Genomic DNA, 25,104 nt, shown 5'->3' on the forward strand with positions numbered 1-25,104 from the left:
ATTCAGCCTTTACATCTTTTTCACTGTTTCTTTGACGATCCTGGATATCATGATCCATCCCTCTTTGGAGTTAATATCAATAATACTCAATTACAATTCAATAATGCAAGAAATTATCATGCAAACATTATCTCAAATACTAATTTTACTGATGCAGCAGCCCATTCTGTGGCTCGAACAAGGGTGTGAGCCTACTCTATGTACTTACTACACAAAATGGCCAAAGTGGTATTCTATCCAGCTGAATTCTGAAAGCATATCTTAAGGCTGGGAAAGGAGAGAAACTGGGCTCATTCTGAAACATCGGCATGCTCAGAAACGACATCCCCACCATTTGAATAAATACGACAGGAACGCTGTGTGTATTAACAGCACCTAATGTCCAGAGGCATACATTCTCAAAAAGTCCAATCAGTCCATCACGGTGCAGCAACTCGTATCCTCTCATACGTGCCACTCGCACATCACGGTAAAATACATTTTACAGCAGTAAAACCTTTAAGGTAGAGACAGAGAGGGGGAAGTATTGTGATCAGGCTAGCTCCGACTTTGGTGCGTTACAAACACTTGAATAAATACCACCAGAGGGACTTGTTGGCTCTACATGATATTTTTACTCGGTGCATCCTCATCAGTCAGTGTGTTGGGGGGTGGGACGAAGCTCATTTGTTCACTTGAGCGACTCTGCGAGAGCAGAAACTGAGCTCTGCTCTCACTAAACCCTGTTTCACTGGATGCTTTAACAGCACTGGAGCTACACGTAACAAATTCTATTAACAAGCACACACACAGGTTTTTTCAGCACACACAGCAGGAATCTGTCGATTTCTTGTTATTCAGGACAGCAGGACGGACATGGTGAAGACTATGTGCATGAGCATTTTTTTCTGATTTCCTGTTTTCCAAATGAGACTGTGCATGAAAAGTCACGTGATTATTCTGCAGCATGAATGAGTGCACAGATGATCTAAACAAACCCCCTCTTCACTAACTCCCTTTGACCCTTGAGGAATATTTAAGCAACTGGTTTAAATATAGAGGCCCTGAGAGGTTTGCAGTCAATTTAGTTGGATTATCTCTTCAATTCCTCCATATGTTTGGATTTGTGGTGGCATACTGTCGACGAATTGAGGACCATAAATGTTTTTTGCTGCATGACTGCCAAACCAACTTGCTGGACATGAATGATTCCAATAGTGAAATGTTTGGATAAAAATAAAACTTAAAATTAGAATTTCAAAGGAGTCTCATTTCAGCTTTGCATGTGCGTGAATGTGTAGAAGAGGCTCCATTTGAGCGCCACTGGCAGTATCAGTAGGGATGGTGGGTGGCAATTTCAGGTGCTGTTGCACTGACACATCTGGTCCAAAGGGGGGCACTCTCGTCTCAGGAAATCAAGACTGCTGGTGAGAAAGAAGAGATAGTCAGCCTGCAGGCCTTTAAAGTCAAAGGCAGGTTGTGAGGCTAAATGTTATATTATCATTTCATCAAGGTGAATTTAAGGTGGCACCCTGTACCTCTGATGCACGGTGTCGATCCTCAGTGGACGACTCTGTTTCCCTGACAACAACTGCCTTGGTCACCTGCATGTCAGGATGCTGCTGCTTGGCTTCCTGTATCGCAATAGCCAGAGCCTGCGAGGAAAAGGCTGAACTGTGGTTCTTGTATCAAATGAATTGCAGGAAAGAATGCTGAACTTTTCTAAGGATTTTGGTTGATTTATGTGTTTTATGGCTGAATTCAAGCTAAAGTTTTTATTCAATTATATACAATTGAGATTTTGGCATTGCAATGTTTAAATTCAAAAGGACTCTACCATAAAATACAAGTTATAAATATAAGAATCAGAATAGACCATTAAAACAGTATTTCTTACCTACAAAAATCCAGTTGCCAACAACCAGCAACTACCAGGCACATGGTTCTTTTGAATTTACTGTGTCATCCACAGTTCATCTGTTCATTTCAGCTCACCTGCTCCTGGTCTACGTCGTCGTCTCCTGTGATTATGATCCTCTTCTCGATCCTGGTCTCTGAATATCCTCCTTTGACAGTCTGCAACACACACAGCTTTTCTTTGAACAGCCTTCACAGGCAGAGTTCACATTCTACAGAGAGAAGAACTGAGCTGTACCTCCTCATCTTACAAAACCCACTTTATCATAATTATACAATACATCCTAAGCTTTTAGGAGGTCTGCTAAGGCTTCTCCACCTTGGTGACGTGAGTGGTTGCCGAGGTAACGTTTTCAGTGACAAGGATGGGTGACCCCGACGCCTCTCTTCCAAGACTGCTCATATGCACCTGGGAAGGCAGAACAGCTGGCAGAATTAGGCAAACACTGTAAACACACACACACTCACACACATGCAAATAAATAACAGATGATAAGGCGAAGAGTATTTCTGTTTGTTATTTTCGGACAGCCAGTCATGCACATATTCAGAAATTCCTGTCTTTGGTCTCTGTAAGTAGGTTTAAGCCCTGGAGAGCAGGCAGCAGTTTGCGGCAGGTTGAGTTAAAATTGGAGTGGTCCTTCTGTTTGTACTCACGGGGGACACACTCTGTCTCGTAGAGTAAGAAACTTCACTCAGGCCAGTGATACCGTGATCCTGAAACAAATACATTCAATTAGGTGACTTGTAGGTCGCAAGACTTCATGTTTTGCAACATAATGAAACTGAATTTTAGTTCTAGCTGCACCAAATATTCTTTTTTACAGACAATATTTCTCACTATAATAAACAATTAACCTGATCCGTGAACTCCACGATGGTTGTGGTGACCTCTGACCCATTGGGCTGAGTCTCCGTCCTGACGTCCGTCTTCCTCACTGTGGGTGTGGGCATCACATCGCTGGCCTCCCTGCTGAGAGGTGTGACAGCAGAGACGCGACTGGCTTCTCTGTGGGACTGCTCTCTGTCCACCGACGAGGACACTGGCACAGACCTCTTTGGTTTTTTGGGGACGACAGGCTTAAGACAAAAAACAAAAACAAGTTTTAGCTTTTATACATACCACTGATGCGCTTGATGGTCTGTTGCCTTTTACTTGAACTCAGTCGAAAAAAGGGCAAAAAGTGAGCTGATGTAAAGCTGGAAGCACGTTGCTTGCAAAAAATGAAGATACTTAATGAAGCGTCTGATGCACAGAGATAAAAGACAACATGTGGACAATGTGTTTTGAGCTCAGAACTTAAGAGATATTTTATAAGAGAAATTAGATAAAGGAACAGGACGGAAAAGAGAAACTGTATGTCTTCATGATAAAGAGCATTACGCTCACACACACTGAATGTCTCATTAGAGCCGCTTACTGTGTCCTTTACATTGTTCAGCTTTTTGACAATTCAAACACAGAAAAACATGCTGACACATCTGTGACAAACACTTCGGGTGTGATCACACCACGATTTGTTTTTTTGTTTTTGTTGTGTTTCTTTCATTGGAACCACAGTGGAAATGTGGTCACTGTTCTATTTTCACATTCACACTGACCGACTACTACACAGGCACGCTGGAGCTTGTAAACAAAACTCACATGAACTCATCAACAGCTCACTTTGGTGGCCTGTCATCACACTTTGTTGGAAAGTTGGAAAGGTCTAAGAAGGTGGTGGTGGCAGTGGTTTGGTAGCTGTGGAGGATGGAAATCCACTCCTACTTCCTGCTGTTTTGGTAAAACACTTGCCTGCACGCTCTTTAGTTTATTTCCCATGTGCTTCTCGTTATAACTAAAATGCTCCACACTCTGATCTCCAGTACCTGCACATCGGGCCGTTTGACCTCTGGTCGGACTTCTTCAGCCTGGATATGTTTGGCCGGAGGGCTGCTGCTGGCTCCTCTGGACACAGGAGCTGACACTAATGGAGGAGGCGGTTCTGAGGGGCCCTGCTGTTGGAGCAAGTCGATGCTGAAGCACAGACCCCCATCAGGTGACAGATCCCTGTCTCCCAGCTCCGACATGCCCCTGGAGAACTCCTCCATGCCCGTGTGCAGGTCCGTGAGGACGGTGAAATCCACTTCGGCCTCCAAGCTGGACGTAGAGCTGACAGTGATGCTGGAACATTTGCGCTCGATGCCCAGGTGGGTTTCCTTCAAGTACGGGATGTCGTGGTCCTGGTCGTCCTCTGAGACGGAGCCCAGACGTCTCTCCCATGGTTCCCTCTGCAGAAAGGGTGCAGAACATTGAATGAAATTCAACACTTCAATTACAGCCGTCAATTTACTTACACTGAATAATCAAAGAATGTCATCTTTAGAAAAAAGAAGCATTTTTAATTCCTCTGCTGATCAGAATTAAGATGTAGGCCTGTTTTTCCCTAATTATGGATATAAACAAACCCATGTACAGCATCTGTAAACATCGTTATTGCGTAATGTTAGCAGTAAAAAAACAATGTGTTTTGAATTTGGCTGGTGGGGTTTGGCTGCTGTTCGACTAATTTTCACACTGTGAATTTAATGAAACCAGAATGGCAGACAAAATGTCTACGTTACGCATTTAAACACACTATAAATGAAAACATCTTAAAGAGAAATGTGTTAGATAACTAAGTTTACTGTTTACTCATTTCCAGAAGTGTGGCTAAAAAGTAGGGAAAACAAGGAAGAGACTGGTGGGCCTGAGGCCTGACTCACTGAAGCTTCGTTGAGAGGCTCCTCATGAATAGCAGGTGTGGGAGGCGTCTCCTATAGACGACAAACAAACAGCAGGCAAACATTAACATAAAACGATTAAAGTATGTGTCATATAGAAATGACAAACTGTGATACCTATCTACACTGTAGCTGGCGTGTCTGTGTGTGTGCGCAGAAGTGGACCGTTAGCAGCGTGCTTTTTCTTTGTCACTGCGTTGACCTGACATTCTGTCTGCAGCACAACACACAGCGAATAGATGCATTATTTGTCAAAATTTAGAGAACCCATAATTGCAATATTCTCCCCTTGCAGCTTTTCCGCTGCTTGCGTTTGTATTGGATGGCGCTCACCGCATTATTATTCAAAAAAATCTAAACATTCTGTAGAGCTAAAGGCTACTGTCAGAGGCATGCGCTTTGGGTATATTTGACAGGTTGACGTTACTGAAAATGACTGCAAGTGCAATGGTAATGCCATGCACTGTAAGGTTAGATTTTTCAGAATTCCTTGCAGGAAAAAGGTATTCATATTCGGAAATGCAGCATATGAATGCCTCAGCCCTGAAGAGGTTTGGCAGCTCTGCAGCCCGTGATTACATCTGATCCCTGTTTTCATTTTCTGCTGTTGCTACAGAGGTGCCAAGGCAGAACATTTGGTTCAAATGCCCTTCTCAGCCATTCACAAAAAGGATTTAAATTATGTGAAAAAGAGGTTTCAAAGAAAAATGGTGGAAAGGTCTTGCGCTCCTTGCAACAGCAGCCACCTTTATCCCGTGAGGATGTTGGAAGGAGAGACCAGGTGTTAACGTGACAAGTTAAGGTGGGGTAAAAGGGACGCCTGAAGCTTAAGCATTGTGAACTTTGCTTAAAGGCCCGAAGCGTTCTGAAATGGCCAAGCAGATGTCAAGCTTTGCGGAGGGGAACAAGGGAAAGCAAAAAGCTCTCTGGGCCAATGATGCGATGCGAAGGAACGTGAACTTTTGCTTTCTCATACACAGCCACATGAGTTCTGAAGTATGTGTGTGTGATTGATTGTTTTTTTGGTTTGTTTTTAGATGGTAAAAACAAGATTTGCACGACACCGCCTGAAGCTCATGCAATGTTTGACTTTCCGATGATGGACAAACAGGTTAGGGGGCAGATGGTTTACCGCTTGCTTCCTCTTGGCTGTTTCCTGGCTGGGCGTCCTGTAGTGAATGTGGCTGTTGTCCATGTTGCTTTGTCTGTCTCGGGTCCACTGCGTTTTCAGAGGAAGGGTTCGCGGGGGAGCAGTTGGAAATTTGCAGCTAGAGAGGAGATTCTCTTTCAACTCGGAGTTGTTTTGAAAATGATCTTCGTGGACCACGCCTCCTCTTGTCCACTGACTTTGTGCTGTTGTACCCCTGCAGTCTCTGAGCTCCTGTTGCCCAAACAGCTCCTTCTTAATCTGTTGATGTAGCAGAGTCTGCTGCTGATGCGACATCGCGGCTTCGCTGCGGTGTTTGGTCGCCCCTGTGTGTTCCTTGACAACATCTGCGGCTGATCGCAGTACAATATTATCATCCACTCTCCTTCCTGCCTCACAGGATCCATCTTTTGATTTTGTCATGTGTACATCCCCCGTCGCACCAAAGACGCCTCCATCAGACTGGCTTTGAGTTTGAGGGTTTACAACACCTTTGTTCTCCTTATTCAAAGACTTCTTTGATCGCTGTGGCTTGAGAGGAACTATTTTGGTGACTTCTGAGTGAGAGTTCCCCGTTTTGTTGCAGTCTTTCACTCCCATGGGGCTCGGGTCTTTTATTTCCTCACAATGCCTCTCATCACCCTCAATCCTGCCCTTTGGGAGAGAACCCACAGCCACCGGAGTTGCAGAGGTCGCCGGTCTCTCTCGACGAATATTGTGCTCGTGCTGACAATGCCTCGTATCTCTGCTGCTCATCGCGCTCCTCAGTTTGTCGGGTGGAGATCCATATCCGTTCTCTTGAACAACATTCCTCGCTAATACGGAATCGTGATGACCGTTAGTTGCTACCGTTTCATCCATAGCGCTTGTGACCGTTGTGGCTATAAAGTCTGTTTCCTGTTTGGGTGATGTTCCAGGTCTAGTTTTTAAAGAGTCCCTGGGTGTTTGACAATTGTTCATATTCGCTTCAGTCCGAGGTGTCGCAGAGAACGTGTCTCTACCCACAGAGGAGGTCTTACTCTTTTCCAATCTAGAGTAATCCAGAGCTCCTTCATAAGCATCCTGCTTGTCAATCAATTTGGCATCACTGGTCGCCTATGTTGACATAGAGTAGACAGTTGCATTAGCCTAGCTAGATATACTGCTCCTCCATTTGCGATATCATTGTTACCCCACTTAATTACTGTAGTGAAGAAAAACAGTGATTAACGGGAGAGCTACGACTTTGATGCATTTCAAGATGCTTTTTTTCTGGGTTTTGGGTCAATGGAATCAACATTTTGACAGAGAATGGAAGGAGTAGACACGACGGGAAGGGGTGACCAGTACAACATTTTTAACTAAATCGGAATATACAGGAAACTAACTGTTGTATAGCAAGTGACTTGGGGGTAGGGTCTCGTTCTTACTGGTTTCCGCTCGGGGGTTCCTCCAGGAGGAGTAGCTGAGGAGAGCCGTTTCTCCCTCTGGGCCATCTTGCTGTTAGGCTGCCTCAAAGCCCTCTTCAGCTCATTGATGCTGGCCTGGTGCTTTTGTAGAACATCTTCTGGCTTATCCAAGAACTGCTGCTGACACAGTGAAGGGCACTAATTAACACGAGTTAAAATCCTCCATCTGTGTTTATTAGATTCTAGCCATTTACACGATTGAACTGGTTATGGATTTAAATTTTTAATTCCTACAGTTGCTCTGCTCTGATGAGGCTGAGGTGCGTGATTGTCTGTTTTGTGAAGAAAGGATGAATTAAATGCTGCACCACATGATGACCACAAAGAGGTATAGACCTCGTAATAGTATACTCTGATCAGGAGAATTATCAGCATCTTTCTTTTACCTCACAGAGAAAGGTTTAAAGTAAAGTACATCTCCACATTTTGATAAATAACCATTTGCACTCTGCTTAATGAGCACCTAACAAGCTCAAAAACTGATTGACTTCTGTAATTATTGACGGATCAAAGTCTAGATATATAACATAAAAGACCATCACTGGCCTAGTGTTCAGAAAATGTAAAACTAACATGCAAAACTGCGATTGAAGAAAGTGGTGCACCAAATGAAATATACAAGAAAATAACCTGAATATTTTAACGTGAGCTCCATTGCTGTTGCTGTTCTAACAGTAAGCGACACAGGCACAGCTACGAAAAAGAAAACACAGCACAGCTGATGAGGGTCACACACTGCACATGCCAAAAGGAGAGGGCAAGCAGTACCTCCTGTTTGGGCCGAGGGGTGGCCAGATCCTTGTCCGACAGATGAGGGAGCCCGAGGTGGGGCAAGTGAGATGAAGTGAAGGGTTTTGAGCAAGGCAGGAGGTTGAGGATTGGGGGGGGGGAGCAGATGTGTGCAGAGACAAAGAGGTAAAGTGCTGCAGGTGAGTCAAAAAGGCAGACAGCCAGACGGACAGACAAACAGTTGACACCAACGAGGCGTTTGACTTTGACTGCTAGACCATTTAATGTTCTGCCAAGAAGACAGGGACAATCCATATCAGAGTCAGCCAATTGATAATTAATGCAGTCATGTATCGACTGAAGCTAAGTGCTTTGAGAGCGGGATTATTCCCATACTTCTTCATCCAAAGATTTGGCGAGACAGCATTACAAAACCACAAATGAACAAACTTCAGACTTCTGCAGTACTTAAAAACACTATCACACACACCTGCACAGGAATAACATGAGACCAGATGCACTGGAGGCACCTTTACCATAAAAATGAAAGAACCAAATGTATTTGTGCATCTATACATCAAATATACATGTGTATCTCAAAAGCCTGTAAAATAATCTAAAAATAATTATTAATTAAACAAAATACTGAGATTGTTATGCATCTCAACTGGAGCACCAGGAGATTTGTCAACTGGGGCATCACAGATTCACTGAATCATCAACAGTGCTTAAGGGCCATCTGTTTATCCTGCTAAAAACAATCAATCCCGCTAATTTCACACAGATCACTGTTAAAGAAGCACAAGTGTGAACATGTGCTGACAATTGAAAAAAGCTGGAAAGCTTTTTCTACTGCAGATACACTGTTTAGCTCACTCTGGAAAGAAGCTAAATGCCTATGAAGAAAATCTGATCTGAATTTCCACTTAAACTGTTTTTCCCCAGCAGGCAGATGGGGAAAAAAGTCTGAATAAATGTACAGTATGTTAAACATTTTGTGTCTATTCATCTGAAGACCGATTCATGCAGTTTCCATGGATTATTCTCAGTGGAAATCATGACAGAAAAAGCAGAAAAACATTCCCTCCAGAGACAAACAATCAAAAAAAGGAGAGGTTCTGTTAACAAACACAGTTCGGATGCACGACCCACAACAACCAAAACCACACAGACAGACACCGAGGTCCAAGGCCAAAATACCTCTGGTTTTGAGTCTACAGGCGAGCCTGCCTCCTCAGCCTGCTGGAGAGGACGAGGTGGAAGAGAGCAGAGGTTAGCAAAGTGTGTTAGCATTACAGCAGGGAGAGGAGAAGAACCGTTAGAGGCAGGGCAAAGAAACATCTGCAGCAAAGAGGTCAGGTTAGATTGTGAGAGCCGATTTAAGAAATGGAGAGAGGACTCATACTGAGAAGACTTATAAGTGAGGGGAGGAGCAGAAAATAGGGGAAATTAGGCCACATGGAGAAAAAGTAGGGATGGTGTTCACAGTCTTAAATGAAAAGGAATGTGAGGAGGAAGAATGAGGAGTGTTAGTGGACTGTTGTGGACTTCTTCAAAGGAGCCAACAGAACTGACAGAACAGTCTTTCCTCATGACGATGATACATTTTTCATGTATGAGGTGAGAGTTAATTTCATAGACAGTGTTAGCTGACTGGCTGTGGCTCAATAACAGTAATTCATTCATACCGTGTGCACTGAAATGTCTCAGCTTCTTGTAACACCTACCAAGCAAAGCAGGAAAACCTGCACTGACGGCAGGTTTCTGTGTGTTCGAACAGTGTCGCTTCCCCTCATCGTACCTTGAGCTCCAGAGTCTTGGTGGGCGTTGAGATGTTGGCACCCCGATGCTTCTGAACCAGATCTTGGTCCTGAAGGTCATGCTGCTCTAGCTCCTGATCTGTGTACTGGTCCTGGTCCTGGTCGTGGTACTGTTCATGGTCCAGGTCCAGGCTGCCCTCTTGGTCCAGGTCTTCCCTGGACATGAACTGTGTACGTTCACTGGAGCTTCGCTGGGACAGCTGGTCCATACTGTCACCTAGAGCTGAGGCTGGTAAAGTGCGAGGGGAGGGAAACATGAAGCACCTGGACTGCAGTGTTCAAGCTTTAATAGTCTCCGCTCTAACGTGAACTCACAAGTTCAAAACTGCCCTCATTTCTGTTTTTGTGAGGGAATTTCACACTCTGACAACATCACACTCCCTTCAGAGCCATAACGCAAAATCAATAAGCCCTATTGCTGAAATATTTACCCTACGTGAGAGAGGAGAAGCGTGTTTTCATGCATACATTGCTATCGATCCATTAATCAATTTTCTAAACCTGTGGGACTGGAGCCAAGTTGTTGCCTCATAAACTAATCCATGAAATATAAGTGAACATCCGTGTGGATGGTGAAATAGTCTGGGTTCTTACCTCCATCAATGCTTCGCGGCAGCATGTACCTCTTGCTGACCGACCTATCGAACTGTGGGGCAGGCCTGTCAATCAGGGCACTGGCCTGTCTGGTCTGGGCTTGGGTCCGCCCACTGTAGCGGAACTTGGAGCCAATCACGAGGAAGCCCTTGGGAGGCGGCTCCGGGGAAACCAACCTGCAAGAGGGTTCAGTTTGGGCCAATATTCCTCCTCGATGCCGTAACACAAAGCTTTATTTTACTGGTCCCTAATGCCCTAATAAAGTCCTGTTAAGTTTCCTGGAAAGAACCATAGTGTGTGATTTGGTGCTAATTATATGGAAAATAAGGCTCTTTCGCTTTTGTTGTTTGTGTTGAGTTTATAAGGAGTTGATGATTTCCAGAAAAAGTCCCTGATAGTACAGCTAAAATATTCAACATTTTACTAAATAAGCTTATTTGCTTTCTTGCCAAGAGTTAGATGAGAGAAGATGCCACTGTGATGCCTGTACAGTGAATATGAAACTACCACCAGCTGGTTAGCTTATCTTAGCCCAAAGACTGGAAACAGGGGAAAACAGCTAGTCTGGCTCTGTCCAAAGATATCAAAATCCCCCAACCAGCACCTCTAAAGCTTCCCGGAGTCTTGTCATCACTGTGAAGCTGCCAGGAAGTTACTGTGTCTCGCCAAGAAGTAGCCTGGCCCCATAAAAGCACAACATGCTGTTTTACACTTTCACGCTTTGGTTTAGTGCCGCTTAAACAGATGAAACATAATGTGTTAATTTGTGAGCTTTGTTACCTTGGGACACATCAAGGCTAGCTAGCTGTTTCTAGCCGAATGCTAAGCTAAAGCTCTCCTGGGAGAGATCTCCTTCATATTTACCATACAAGCCTGAGAGTGGCATTGATCTTCGTATCCACGCTGACAAGAAAAACTGTCAGTTTTTTTAAACCCATACTGCACATGTTTTATTGTGTAAGGGTTGACTTGCTTTGCACTAACTAAAATGCTCTCTAGCTTAAAATAGTGGTTAATTGTAATTAATTAATGGCACGTTTACAAGTGTATCACTGTCTCCATTTCTCCTATAATTAACAAATGAGCTTCTCCTCTTCCAGAACCTTCCTATGAATTTACGTTTACGTATCAGTTCCTTTCAAGGAAACTATACAGAACTATGGGACCCGTAAAAAAAGCGCTTCCATGAAAAGTTAAGGAATCGTTTGTATGATGAGTGTCACTTGAAGGATAGCTCTGCTGTGCCACGTGTTAACACTTCATGCAGGGGCAGAAGAAGAGTGTCTGTCTGTGTATCTGTGCATATCAAGTCCTACCTGAAGAAGGTGTGGTGCTCTATGCAGACCTTCCACAGTCGCTTCGAGGCCCGGTGGTTGGGCAGCTTGAAGCCTATGGTGCTCTCAAACTGTTCATACTGAGCAGTGAGGGGAAGGAGTGGAGGAGGAGGAAGAGGGGGCGAAGGAGAAAAGGAGAGTGACGGGAGCGAGTGCGGGGAAAGATGGAGGGATGGTGGCAGGGTGAATTGTGTTTACTCCGCAGCAATGGAAAAATCAATGTTGTTTTTCTGTTTACTGGTAGAAATATATTCTCCTGCTGCCGCGTCAGGTAGCTTTTCCATCTCTAACCAACCTACAAATTAGCCGTTCATGCATTCACTCGATCAGATGTTCAGCGGCGTGAACAGAAAAAGCCGCCTTCAAATCAATAGGTTATTAGCAATATAACAGGTCTTTAAAAAAAGGAGTAGTCCACTCACAAGAGTACGCCAACTTAAGTTCCACACAAAAAACCTGTGGGGACAGTTTAAAATAAAGAGGGCTTTAAAACACAATGACGACCCTCCAGGCAAATTTGAAGTGACGGCTGACTTAAGAGGATCGGCCTGCAGAACAAAGTGTATGCATAGAACGGCCCTGCAATTCACTATCAAGATGTCAACGTCAGTTTAACAGTGGATATAAAATGCACTGCAGAAACGCCGAAGGCCAAAGAACGGGGGAAAAAAGCAACAAATCGTAATTATTTTAGGGTGTTGAAAACCAGAGCAAGCCTAATGTGGCTCTAACATTTGCAAGTGAAATCCATGATGAAAGTGCAAATCCTCACGACTGCCTAATCACTTTATAGTCACCATAGAGGAAGAGAGAAGGAGAATAAAAACATGACCTATCAGCCTAATCTTTAAGTACCATATCTCTGAGGGCTATAAAAATACTCCTCGTCAGTTGTCACATGGTTTGCTGCAGATAAATCACAGAAGTAGCACTTTTATCAAACCATGAAATGACTATTTATGCTGCTTGGGACGAGTCGAGAGAGACAATGATGTAATTTTAACAACTGTGAACCCATGAAATAGAAATGTGGGGTTGGCTCTTTACCAAATGATCCTTCATTCCACTTGCCTCGGCTTTGCCAGAGTGACTGTCGTGGGCTGTTCTAGTGGGGTTGTGCATGCAGTGAGCCCTGCAGTCAGGCAAGATGCAAAAGCCAAGATAATTACAGTGTTTCTTTACCTCTCCTGGGCGGATCTTGATGTAGAAGTTGCTTCTCTTATAGGAGATCTTGAGGATTTTCGGCCAGGCGAATCGATTGATCCTGAGACGGTCTCGGTAGATGAGCAGACCGTTGGCGCTCACGCCGAGCATTATGTCAATTCCCTCTGAATCCTGGTGAACACGGGCGGGAAAAAAACCTCTGAAAAAAGTGCGCTGACAGCGGAAAATCAGGGAGAGCTGAAGTTTTATCTATATACCTTAGCATGATGCAGGTCCACTCCATACATTGAGAGCTTTTTGGCATTTTCTAGAAAGTTCACCTCTGCCTCTGCTGGACTCATTCCCCTGCAACACAAATGCCACTCATGATTCATCACCTCTTTCCTATTCAACCCACAAATCAAAAATACCAGCATTTCTCATTATCCTCACGGCACGCAATTTAATTAATGGTCATATTTTCTGACCTATAGTTATGGTGCAGCTCCATCACTCTCTCCTCCAGCTCACGTGTCTGGTTGGGTGCAAAGCGGAAGTCGCTGACGTAGTCGGGGCCGTGTTCCTCGGGCTCGTAGTCTCCGAGCTCAGCCTGGACGGTGTAGGAGCCCAGAAGGGCGTGAGTGACAAAGGAGCAGGGCAGGCGACCGGACAGGATGTCGTCCCTCAGCTGCAGGCACAGGTAGTACCTAAAGAAACGCGGGAAGTGGAGGCAGAGCTGCTGCTGACACTTGTCTTCAAAAGCTAAGTCTCTACATTATCAGGAAACATCTGGAAGAAGCACTGTTATCAGCCACAGTCTTTATCTGATTTTGACTCCAGTTTTTAGACAGCAGTGCCTGCGTGTCTGCCCTCCACTCCGGTCCAGAGTGAAATATCTCAACAACTACTGGATGGATTACTGGGACATTTGACACAGACGTGCACCAATGCGACTTTCTCAGTCCAGATTCCAAAACAGTGTTTAGTTAATAAGCTGTAAGTCTCACTGTGTTGAAGAGACTCGGGTCATTCTTTATGTGTGAGGCAGCATCAGGCTTGATTTAAAAGTTGCTTTCCTGACTATTTGAAACAAAACGTAACATAAAAATCCATCAAGATAAATGTACTGAATTGTGAGTCGGCATCCTTTGCATTAATTATGGATAATGTAGGACGTTGGACAAGACTACAGCCAACTGATCTCCATTTCTGCCTGTCGTACAGTGAAAGCGCACTGATATTCCCAAACTTGCTTTTGCTTTTTTTACTTCCTCCTTCTGCTATTTGTTGAGGTTTTTAGATCGTCGTCACTGAGAATTCCACCAGCAGTCCAACATGTCTCTCCACAAACAACTTCCAGATATTTTGTACAATCCTCAGACCTCACTGTCAACAGCTAATTCTATGTTCTAGGGTCCTAATGAAAACTGCAACATAATGCTCATATTTTTCATTACTCTCTGATGGAAAGCAGTTCCCATGGGAACTGTTTGCAGTATGTCGTGTGGATTAGAATAACTCGAATACTTGTTTGAGGTTTTATGTAAAACACTCTGAGCACCACAAATGACAAACTCCCTTTCAGAAATATCTCACAACCTTGGCACATAAACCTGAAAGTATCCGAGCAGCTTAATATCACTAACATGGTGTGTGTTCCTTGTGGACCTTTAAGCAGTTCCTGGTGAGTCATTTCTGACAATTATAGACATGTACTTTTGTCCTTTGTTTTGCTTTGGACATGATTATAATACTAAAAATAATCCATAACCTCCTGTAGTGTATAAGTGTGCATGAAGCACACAAAGTACATACACTCCAGACAGCTGTCAAGCAATAAGAATAGTCACCATAAATGCTATCTTATTTCTGTGCAAAGATTACTCCAAAGGTAGTTTTATTGATGGATGGATTTTAATTCAACACCAGTTATTTAGGCCAAGCAACAAAGACAATCAGGTAACAGTTCATAACATACAGCTCAACAAACTCAAAATGACTTTATACTTTCCATCTTATAATACTTTTTTTTTTTTTTTTTTTACAATAGATGCTTTGTTATTGTTGTTTTGTGATTTGTTAGTTTAGTTTTTCTGCAATCAGCAGAATGCTAACCAAGCTACCCATTGCACTAACTCAGCTGTGTTGGGAGTGAAAATCTGTTTGCAGATGAAACATTTTAGGCTAAATAACTGTCAATTGCTAATTTACTGCAAACTTTCTACCTTCACTCCTGCAGACTGTGTGTGTGTGTGTGTGATAAATAGTGCTGTGTGTTACAGTAGTGTGTACATTGCTCTATAATGTAGTGTGCTAATTCATTCTTACAGGATCTTTTATTTAACGATTGTTTGTAATCTGATTTCTGATCACTATCATTGATTTTGTTGTAGTTTCACAATTTCTTCCAAAGACAACTAAAAACAATTCTGTGTCTTTATTGGACATGTGTTTATCTCGCTGCATTGGGTACTTTGTCTTAGCTGTTCTGTTCTTACTGTAAATCCTGTCCTCATGAAAACATATTAGCCAAAACAAATCAAGGTCCTTTAACTGTGAGTCAAAAAGTCCCTGTTGTTGTATTCACACCAACCTGGTGATGTCTTCGATGAGCACAGACGGGTCTGGAGGGTAGAACTTGACAGAAAATCCAAAGATCCAGGAACCAACTGTAGAAAAACCACCAGCAAGGTTGTTTTGCAAAGGACTGCCTTTTCATTAAATGCTGTGTGGATTTGGTGAACTGTGTGTGTGTGTGTGTGTGTGTGTGTGTGTGTGTGTGTGTGTGTGTGTGTGTGTGTGTGTGTGTGTGTGTGTGTACTGCACTTACCCCGAATTTGCTTCTTAATCTCTTTGGAGGGATCCAACCAATTCTGACAAAGAAAGAAAGAGACAATCAAGAAATTCAACCTCAGCAAAATCATCCATATTCACATTTTTAAGAGCCCTCTTGAGTCCATTTTAAAATCTGTTCACTAGTTGAAAGCTGAATGTATTCATGCTACAAGAAAATAGATGAAGGCTTTTATAAACACTGAAAGCATCAATATTGGGGCTATAAATGCCAGCTGAATCCAGCTCCCTCTGCTTAATGTCACAAGAGCTTTCATGGTGGCCCCGTAGACCGTGTGCACAATTTTTAAAAGGCCATACTGTCTAATCACATTTTAAAAGGTTAAAGGCCGTGTATGCCACACTCAGGCTGTAAGTGCTTAAGCACGGTTTAAAGGCCAACCAGGGACTCACTGTTTTACAACACCTGCAGGAGTAGTCAGGTTAAAAATGCTGGTGGGCTGAAAAGGGTGACTGACATTTGCTCTGAAATCAGTGACAAAACTGAAATATATTCAAAGCATGTATAAAGAAACACAGCAAATTCATTGTGAGCATACGGTGTATATCTGGCCTTGCACTCTATAAAGACATTCACCACAGAAGGATCTAAATCATCCCCACATATTACTAACAATGATCATTGTGGTCTTGAGCTCTATATTATAACTTGGCCCAAAGGGGACACCTTGAACAGAAGATCAGAGCTACAACTACTACCCAACAACAATACAGCTGCTCTACCATTCTGTGTCAGAGTACTATCAACTTCTGAAGGCTCCTATATTCAGTGTGCTGCTTTACTGCATGAATGAGTCAAGAGGTTCAGTTACAGACCTTAGAATGAGTAAAAATATACGAAATATCTCCAAGTGAGATATATCATGCACGTGTTTGTCTGTGTGTTTATGTGCATCTGACCTTGGAGTTGTCCGTGTCCTGGAAAGTCAGGCCAAAGTAGTCCCTCTCCAGCAGGTTCAGATGGCCACACACCATGTCCAGCAGGGTCTGGCCCTTGGCAAATTTCTGTCACACACACACACACATATATAAGAACACACAGTGAGTGGGCAGGTAAGAAGGAACAGGTTGTGTGGTCATCACATACTGTAAAATGAAAAAAGAAGGTCTTGGATCGCAGTTGTTTGGGGTAAAGATGTGTAAGACTGTGCAGCGTCTGCTGACTCAGTGCTTAAGATCCATACCATAGAGCTGCAACGTCCCTGGTTCGATTCCAGCCAGGAACCATTGTTGCATGTCACTCCCTTCATTGTGTCCATGTATTTTCTGTCTATATCTGCACTATCAACTGGCATAGAGGCAAAATCCAAAGAAATCATACAAAAAAAAAAACTATCGTGTGATCTTAATTATTCTAAAAAGAAATGTATCTTTTGTGGTTATCTGGCAGAACGATAGCTGGATATTATTTTACTAAACAATAATATATTTATGCATATTTCATCAGACAAAGGAGTTAAAAATATCAGAGACATAAAAAGCCACCTTAAATGTGGTCTGAGAGACGCTTCCAATCCATCCTCTCCCCTGCGGAGGAGGAGGAGGAGCTACCCTCTGTATGACTATATAAGGGGAGCAATTGCATTTCGCATCAGTGGCGTTTCCAGAGACCACACCTATTTTCTGTCCAGTCCTCCAGGGCGGAGAACAACGACTCTGTGGGCTGCACAGACGCTCCTGGCAAAGCTCTATTTCCACACATACACACATGAACAGACACACACACACACAGGGACACACACGCCAGATTCATCTCCTAGGGAAACATGGCTCCTATGGCGACAAAGCAACCAAGCAGCTGTTACCATGGAAACAGAAGTAATAGGTCCCTTCTGTATGTGCGGGTGCCCTCTCACTTTCTCGATCTCTGCTTACTACAAGGCCGCCACAGAGCTTTGTTCAGCTCCTGTAAGAAGAGCTGGCAGCACTCGCAGCGTACCTTTTAAAAATCTCAGAAAAAAATCATTACGCCTCATGAAGTGATCCGTCTCTCAGTCAGATAAACACTCATTTACATACCACTGAGGCTGCCATTGGTGAAGAAGTGAGAGGAGTGTTGCTGATGAACAGACAGGGGCTGCAGTCAGAGACTTTTTTGGGGGAACGGTGCACATATTCGATTTTCCAACAAAATGAAATTGCAACACACATTTCAGGTGGTCCCCCAAGCATGGCAACCAATTCAGGAGCTGCTGATGAGATTTCGTCGTTGCTCCAACTGGCTCCGATCACATTTCTGTAACTAGTTCTGTGGGCTGATTGTGTTAGCAGCCATTTGGTGTAATCCTAGAAATCCATTTAGCTGATCGCCTCGCCCATGCAAACAAGATGAGGAGAGACAGAGTGTGTGCGCGCGTGTGAATGGGTTAATGGCTGGCCGAGGAGAAGGTAAATGAACTTAGTCACTTCAACGAATGCAACGAAGGATGTCGCCGTGGAATCTAATAACTCCAGAAAACTGTCCAGATGTGTTGGCATAGCTTCTGTTTTGCTATGCAACAGCACAGCCTTCTTCTTAGATATAGTGCTCATTTTCTTCTTGTTTCTAGCCTGGACTTCATCAAACCTGTATAATGAACAATTCGAGCTAAAGATAAATTAACGGTAGCATTCAATTTAACTGCAAACAATCCCAAAACAGAACAAGTTAGTGTTACACTTCCACACAATTAGGGGACTTGCAAGAGACAGATTTTGGTCAAAGCTGAAGTAGCACATATCTTTATCTGGAACCTTCTTTTCCTAAATGTAACTATCCTCTTTCATTAGACATGCTGATAAATGTCTTTCGAATCACACACCCGCGGTTTCTAATGCGAGATTTCTGTTATCAACCTGAAGCCTCAAAACCCTGATGACATCACCAGAGTAACATTGTCAGACATCACAAAGCTCAGCTGTTTTCACAGGCTCTGCAGTACTGCTTGCAGCAGGTGAACTGAGCTTTATGTGTGAAATAGCTGGAATGTCCCTTTAATAAAACAGCAGCCTACAGTAACCCCTGACGTTAGCTCAGGAATCTTTCTTCCTTTCACAGTCATGACACTTTTTAAGCACATTACAGCTGAAATCAACAACCATGAGAGCGTTGTACTTCACACTGGATTCACTACGCAGCATCACATTCAAGGCAACCATGGTGGGAGGACATGCATGCAATAAGAATTCAGATTTTAATAGTTGAAGTTGATTGGACCAAATATCCTCTGGTTCAGAGCAGTTTTATTAAATACTTTAATGGCTCGTTCACCAAGTTTGGCTCATAGCCTCTTGGGAAAATGCTCCAAATATAAACTATATTAGATATGTTCAAGTTTCCAAACAATTTATGAGAAAATGATCTGGGACTGGAAAAGTCCCTCTGGCTCAAAGCACAGTATAGACAGGCTTAGCTTCTTAGGACGTTGAGCAGTGTGTAAGTCAGGAAGTCTGCCCCAGGTTGCGCTTCAGTGTTGGCGAGTTGACGTTCTGAAGTTCCCTTGAGCATGAGACTGAACTCATTTCTCATTTGAACCTTCAGAAGCTCAGGTCTGCAGCTGACTGTGCACGCCCTGGATGGGAGGAAGCAGAGCGACGCTGCAGGGAAACATGTTCGACGGGCGCTATTAAAGGCATTCTGCGGAATATACTGTGGATAAACTGATTCCATCGTCCCTTAAGCTTTTTCAAAGGAGGCCGAGCTGAGTCCCAGTGTCATGAATCTTTCATTTGGTCTTAACTCATTTAACCACATGATCACATGAACCACACATTTATGGCGCTGGCGGTTTTCTCTGTGGAGGCACTTTGAATGTGAGAATATTGAGCACACTCCTGTGCATACATAGATGTATCCATCGCCACCACTTTTTACTGCACGGTTGCTACTGCTGCATCCCTCTTTGGAAACCTACAAATGACTGGGAGTGGGACAGAGATATTGCAGTTTTGTATTAGAGTTGAGGCTATTAATGAAAAAAACAGTGCCAGGACAGGGTTGATTAAGGATAAATGCATTAAAGCCCTTTTATTTTTGATCATTTCTGTGTGTCATGTGTAAGACACCTCTTAAATAGCTGCGCTCTGACATATCAGTGCCACAGAAAGCTTCCACTACAGGAAACGCAGACCCCAACCAGCCCCGCCTCTCCAATAAAAAGGAAGCTCGCGTGATCATGTGGTTAACCAGCAAAAATGAAGGAACTTTGCATTTCATGGGTTGGACCTGCACAAGAAATCACATTCAGCCAAAGTTTAAGCTGTAAAATACGGTTCAGTGGTCTCCTCTGGTTTTTTAAAAAGCCAGATGTTTCACTCAAGATGTTTTTTTTAAAGTAAAGGCTCGAGTGTGTGAGCGTGACGGCAGTGACCTACCGCATGTGGGCGCGTGGAGTGACGTTTTTTAAATAGTGTGGCTTTAGGTTACGGACTGGACAAAGTAAATGCACTGAGATCAATCAATATCTATAATGTCGTGAGCCAAACATCAATAGGAGGCTCAGGCTGCTTCTCCATGCTTTTATCATCAGGGCCCGCTCGCTCCTTGGACATCATGACTGTAATTAAAGTAATGATTTCAGTGCATTCATCATCGTGCCCTCGCTTGTCTTTTTTCCATTGCCGACACAGTGATATGCACACTCTCATACATACTACTGTACACAAGCAAAGCACTACCTCCTCTCCATCTTTCTCTCCACCTCCTCCCCCGCTCATCTTTTCCTCCCCCTCTATCCTTCAGCCATTCTATTTTCTCCACGCTCAAACTTAAGAGCACTCATCTGTCAGCTGTATGGATTTCCTGTCAAAGCCCAATACCTCTGGTGGCACTGGCCAGGTGACATGAAGAAATGTGTGTGTGCGTGCGGGTATATGCATGCATGCACGTAACCAAGACAGGGGGAGAGATGGGGAGGGGTTGAGTTGAAGGGGAATGTGTGTGTGTGTGTGTGTGTGTGTGTGTGTGTGTGTGTGTGTGTGTGTGTGTGTGTGTGTGTGTGAGAGAGAGAGAGAGAGATGCCTCTGTCAGGACATATTTCTCTACTCACTGGCTCGGGTAAGTAAAATATGTGAGGTCACGTGGGAGGCAGCAAGCCATAAAAGGAATACAGTTGACATGAATGAGGTCGAGCGACCAACAAGATCCCATCACACATCACACTCCATCATCAGCAGCAGCCAATGGGGTTCCAGCACAGGCTTTAATGGGATTCATGGCAGTGCTGAGAGTCCTGCCCAGGATCTCCCTCTGGTGTGGAACACCCCCTTCGACACCCAGCGCTCTGCCTCAGAAGTCAATTCAGTCCAGGAGCAGATTAATTTTCTGCACTGTTCGATCACGATGAGCATGCGGGCTGCTGTTAAATTCAAATAAACCAAGAGCGGTGGGAAATTAGTCTGTTTACAAACACAAAAAGCGACAGAGTCACGATTCACGGAAGCCAGGCTCATCATCTGAGCCCTCCATCCCCCACAAAGTCGAGCTTGTCTTACCTCCCTCCACCCATCACCCCCCCTCTCAGTGAGCGTAGCAGCAGAGCTGCATTTCCTGACTCAGTAGCATGTATTACCCAGGGAGACTAAATCCTACTGAGGTGTACCGTGGTGTGGTGTGCTGACTCAAGGACTCTGTTCAACTAGGGGAGATATAAACCAGCTTTTTAAAATGCTGTATTTCTTGTCACCCTGCAAAGCAAAGATATGCATTTTAAGCATGTGTGCATTTTAGTGTGGAGAGACAGCCAAACGAAGAGTGAAACGACATTTTGAAAATTCCAATTATGCTTCTGCACGTTTGAAGAATTGCTTACAGCAACTCTTTGGAAAGGAAACTGAGTGTTTAGCTGTGCGGCTGGAAGCACCTTAAAAGGATAGGCTGTATTTTTGCAGTTTGGGCGATCATTTCCTCCAGTTATGATAACTACGCAGTAACAGGAGTAACTGCTGAGATCTGGAAACACGGTGAAAACCCCACATCAAAGTGTGACGGAACACAAAACAAGCAATCCAACAGGCTGTGAACTAGAACTAATCCAGGATACTACAACTCGTCTTAGCAACCTATAAACTGAGAAAATCATAGGTAAAGGAACAAAAACCATGATTTATTCTAACAGAACAAGGTCCCCTCTATTAAAGCCAATATATCACTGTTACTTTCATGCATCCTAAAAATGTTTTTCCCAGGTTACATGTTGCTAAAAAGATTTCCTCCTGTCCTGTGATGGACATAACTCCTGTAACAAAATTTATGAGCAGCACCATGACTGAAATGTCCCGTGATGGCCATGCAGGACCATGCCACAGTAAAGAGAGTAAGTACAGGTCCTGATCAGGGCTAGTTGTGAACAGTTTGGCTAGATTAAACTAACCTGTTTCATCTGCAGGCAAAAACGAAAGTACTTAAGTTTCTACCCACAAAAGCAAATTTATAACAGAATTTCCAGAAAATTGGCAAAAAAGCAAATCAATGTGCATTTTTATCCACTATTGTTGTGAGAAAATTAGGAGTTGGATGCATCAAGACAAACAGCTCAGTACACTGGCTCTAATAGCAGTAAACCTTTGCAGAATAGGAGCACGAGTGCAAGAGAAGAAGCACCAGTCAAATCTCTAACAAGTCAAAAATAATGCATGAAATGTGATGGAAATCTGCCGTTTCACTTCATATCACTTCGAGGAAGGCTACAGTCTCATCATCCACATAGATGTGACGTTTACATCTGCTGCTACTTCTCATCTCTTCAGGAAAGCAGAACGTCTAAGTCGCATGCTTAATTTTATATCTGTTCCTTTTTGAATTTGTCTAACAGAGGGAACCCAGTATATCAATAATAATGCCTCACTGCACAAAAAAACTGGGTCTGCGCACAGCTACGGCAAGTACTGGAAGTCAAAGTTGGACCAGGAAATCAGTCTGCAAAAAATGCACAGTTTGTCTGTTTTTGCTTTTTGGCTAATCTTTTTAGTGATATCCCAGATTGCAGCAAATTAGTATATTGTCATTTCACTTTTCATGGATTGATCAGCCATTTTCTGGATCCTTGATGGTGAAAAGTGAGTAACATACCTCAACTGCAGCCTCATAGTCTGAGCCGTCGAGTAGAGTGACTTTGACAGGGACGGTCTTGGGCCGTTTGGTGGTTTTCTGGGGGGATTTGGAGGCTTTGCTGGGGGTCTTCTCTGAGCTATCATCTTCCCCGTGGTCCTCCGGAACCTGGGAAAGAGAAAATCCTTCTCTGAGTGGTGAGCTTCAAATCACTGTACTTTGTCTTCTATTTTAAATATTTCAATTCTGAGTCTCAAGAGGCATTACGCACCTGTCTTGCAAAGTGATTTAAAACCAAAATTGATCATGTGAGGCAATCATCAAGTGTGTGGGCTGCTGCTCTAAGATGTTAAGATGTTAAGTCACTGGCACACACAGAGGTGGCTTGCTGCCTTGCATATCAAACAGAAAGCCGGAAGGCCCCTGGGTGATTGAAAGGCCTGAGTAAAATGATCTACAGCTGCTGTGAGTTCCACTGTGCTCCCACCTGATTGGTTCTCCTGGCGTCACCCTCCATTGCGCTCTTCATTTCCCCCGCCAAAGCCCTCTCTGTTGTCATTGAAATGGATTGCAGTCCTGCAACCACACATAAACATATTCAGTCAACATCAAATCTTTTCCTGTTCCAAAGACCAGTGTTGAGTGTTTACTGCTGCTTGAAGTCCAATCTGCCTATAGACTCCTGATGGATTTGACTTATGGGACGTAAGCAAAACACTCTGCCATCTGTACACAGCATAGGAAATCTTCACTTCACTGCACTGACATTTTGGTGTAATGAATGGCTGCAGAACAGATACCTACGCTGACATCACATCCAATTTCGTTTGCAACACACAGCTACGATGTGGTATTCTTTAATTAACCTGTACTGCCATGCAGATTGAGCATCTTTGTCACATACATGGTCACTGCATTGTGCACAGAGAGACGCTGAAAGAGGGTAGCTCAGGCAGTGCTGGCTCACAGCCTCCCACAGGAGCACTCTGCATGAAGAGTGTTGGCTTCAGGACGCTCTCTTCTCACACTAGCAAAGGAGATAGCATAAATTACATCAGCCAGAGAGCCCTGCGGCACGGCACAAGACAGCAGACACACCGAGATAGAGAATGAGAGAGAGCTAGGGAGACGACGAGGAAGGAGAGGGCACTGGGAACGTGACAACAATCTGAGGATGAGACAGGAGGAAGGAAAGAGTAGCACAGAATAAAAGGCAGAGGTTACGAGGTGAGAGACACCAGGGAACGGTAAAGACAGGGCCTGGAGAGAGAGACGGAACAATGCTGATACGATATTGGGGCGAGATGGAGACAGATGAGGTTTGTCATTTGAAGGTGACCACTGCTATAGTGGAGCCGGACTCTTGCTCTTTCTCCGGGTGCATAGAGTTACAATAGCTGATATTCAGATTAGGTGGTGCAGCTAAGACGAACAAATTATCTGAGATAAAGCCCAGACTCAATGTGTAGCTTAAGTATGAAAAGTGAGCACGGGGTCACCGGTTTAACAGTCTTTATGTGTCAGCTGAAATTTTCAAAGATAACATTGGACATTTTCTTCCAAATTACAGGGTGTTTAAATTCTACACTTCAGCCACTTTTTGAGAGGGACTGGACTGTGATGACATGGAAATGCAGAGTTTTATGTAGGTGCTTGCTTTTCCCAGTCTGGCAAAAATACAGGGTAGTAAATGCCAGATTTTAGGGTTGTTCCTTTCCTCGAGTGTATTTCTTTTCTAAGAATATCCCCATTTTTCATCCTCAAGAGAGAGGCTGTGCACTAGAAGTGTAAACTCCACTGTATAATGTACCAACGTCCTCTTAAGATACTCCAGGAACTGTGTAAGCCTAAGGCTAAGAGCTCCAACCACTTAATAAACGACTACCTATCAAGTGTGAAACGGCCATAAAGCCATAAATAGAACATGTTTTTTACTAGAGAGCGAACTGTCATTAACTGTTGATTTGAACACGAGAAAAATGAAATGCTCTGAAAGTGCTCTGAATTTACATTATCACATGTACTGTGAAGATGTTTGCAACAAAAATATCCTTGAAGCTTGGATGTAAAAAGTGTGAAAAAAAAAAGCATAAAGTAAGGTAAGAGGTTAATGAGAGGAAGGGATTAGTGAGGAGGGGACATGGGAAGCTCTGATAAAAAGTACAAAGCTTCCAGGGAAAACTGTCATTAGGGAGGAGCAAAACAGAAGCTTAATTTGGTCTAATAACGGCCAATGAAGTGTTTGTAAACCGGGAAAAGACGGTAGTATTTTCCCCAAAAGATGAGGCCCTAATTAAGGATTTTTTCCTCAACCAGCTGTCTGAGTACATCTCAGTGTTTATAATTTGGG

At 43.6% G+C, this 25,104-nt stretch overlaps 1 protein-coding gene across 1 annotated transcript; it reads right to left on the minus strand.

Moving 5' to 3' along the window:
• Positions 1 to 1,487: 1,487 nt before the first annotated feature.
• Positions 1,488 to 23,313, minus strand: si:dkey-178k16.1 (band 4.1-like protein 1). The gene is made up of 22 exons (XM_041946799.1): positions 23,242 to 23,313; positions 22,776 to 22,922; positions 16,628 to 16,732; positions 15,705 to 15,747; positions 15,468 to 15,543; positions 13,363 to 13,581; positions 13,153 to 13,240; positions 12,914 to 13,066; positions 11,714 to 11,811; positions 10,398 to 10,573; positions 9,785 to 10,032; positions 9,184 to 9,222; positions 8,023 to 8,052; positions 7,216 to 7,371; positions 5,792 to 6,901; positions 4,642 to 4,692; positions 3,766 to 4,167; positions 2,755 to 2,976; positions 2,554 to 2,613; positions 2,216 to 2,305; positions 1,975 to 2,055; positions 1,488 to 1,634 (listed from the first exon to the last, which is right to left on the minus strand). Exons 1-22 carry the CDS (start codon positions 23,311 to 23,313, stop codon positions 1,488 to 1,490), a joined length of 3,813 nt encoding a protein of 1,270 aa, XP_041802733.1.
• Between the last annotated feature and the right edge of the window lie 1,791 nt (positions 23,314 to 25,104).

Source organism: Chelmon rostratus, chromosome 10 (assembly GCF_017976325.1).
Source record: "Chelmon rostratus isolate fCheRos1 chromosome 10, fCheRos1.pri, whole genome shotgun sequence".
In the NCBI taxonomy this organism is placed as follows: domain Eukaryota; kingdom Metazoa; phylum Chordata; class Actinopteri; order Chaetodontiformes; family Chaetodontidae; genus Chelmon; species Chelmon rostratus.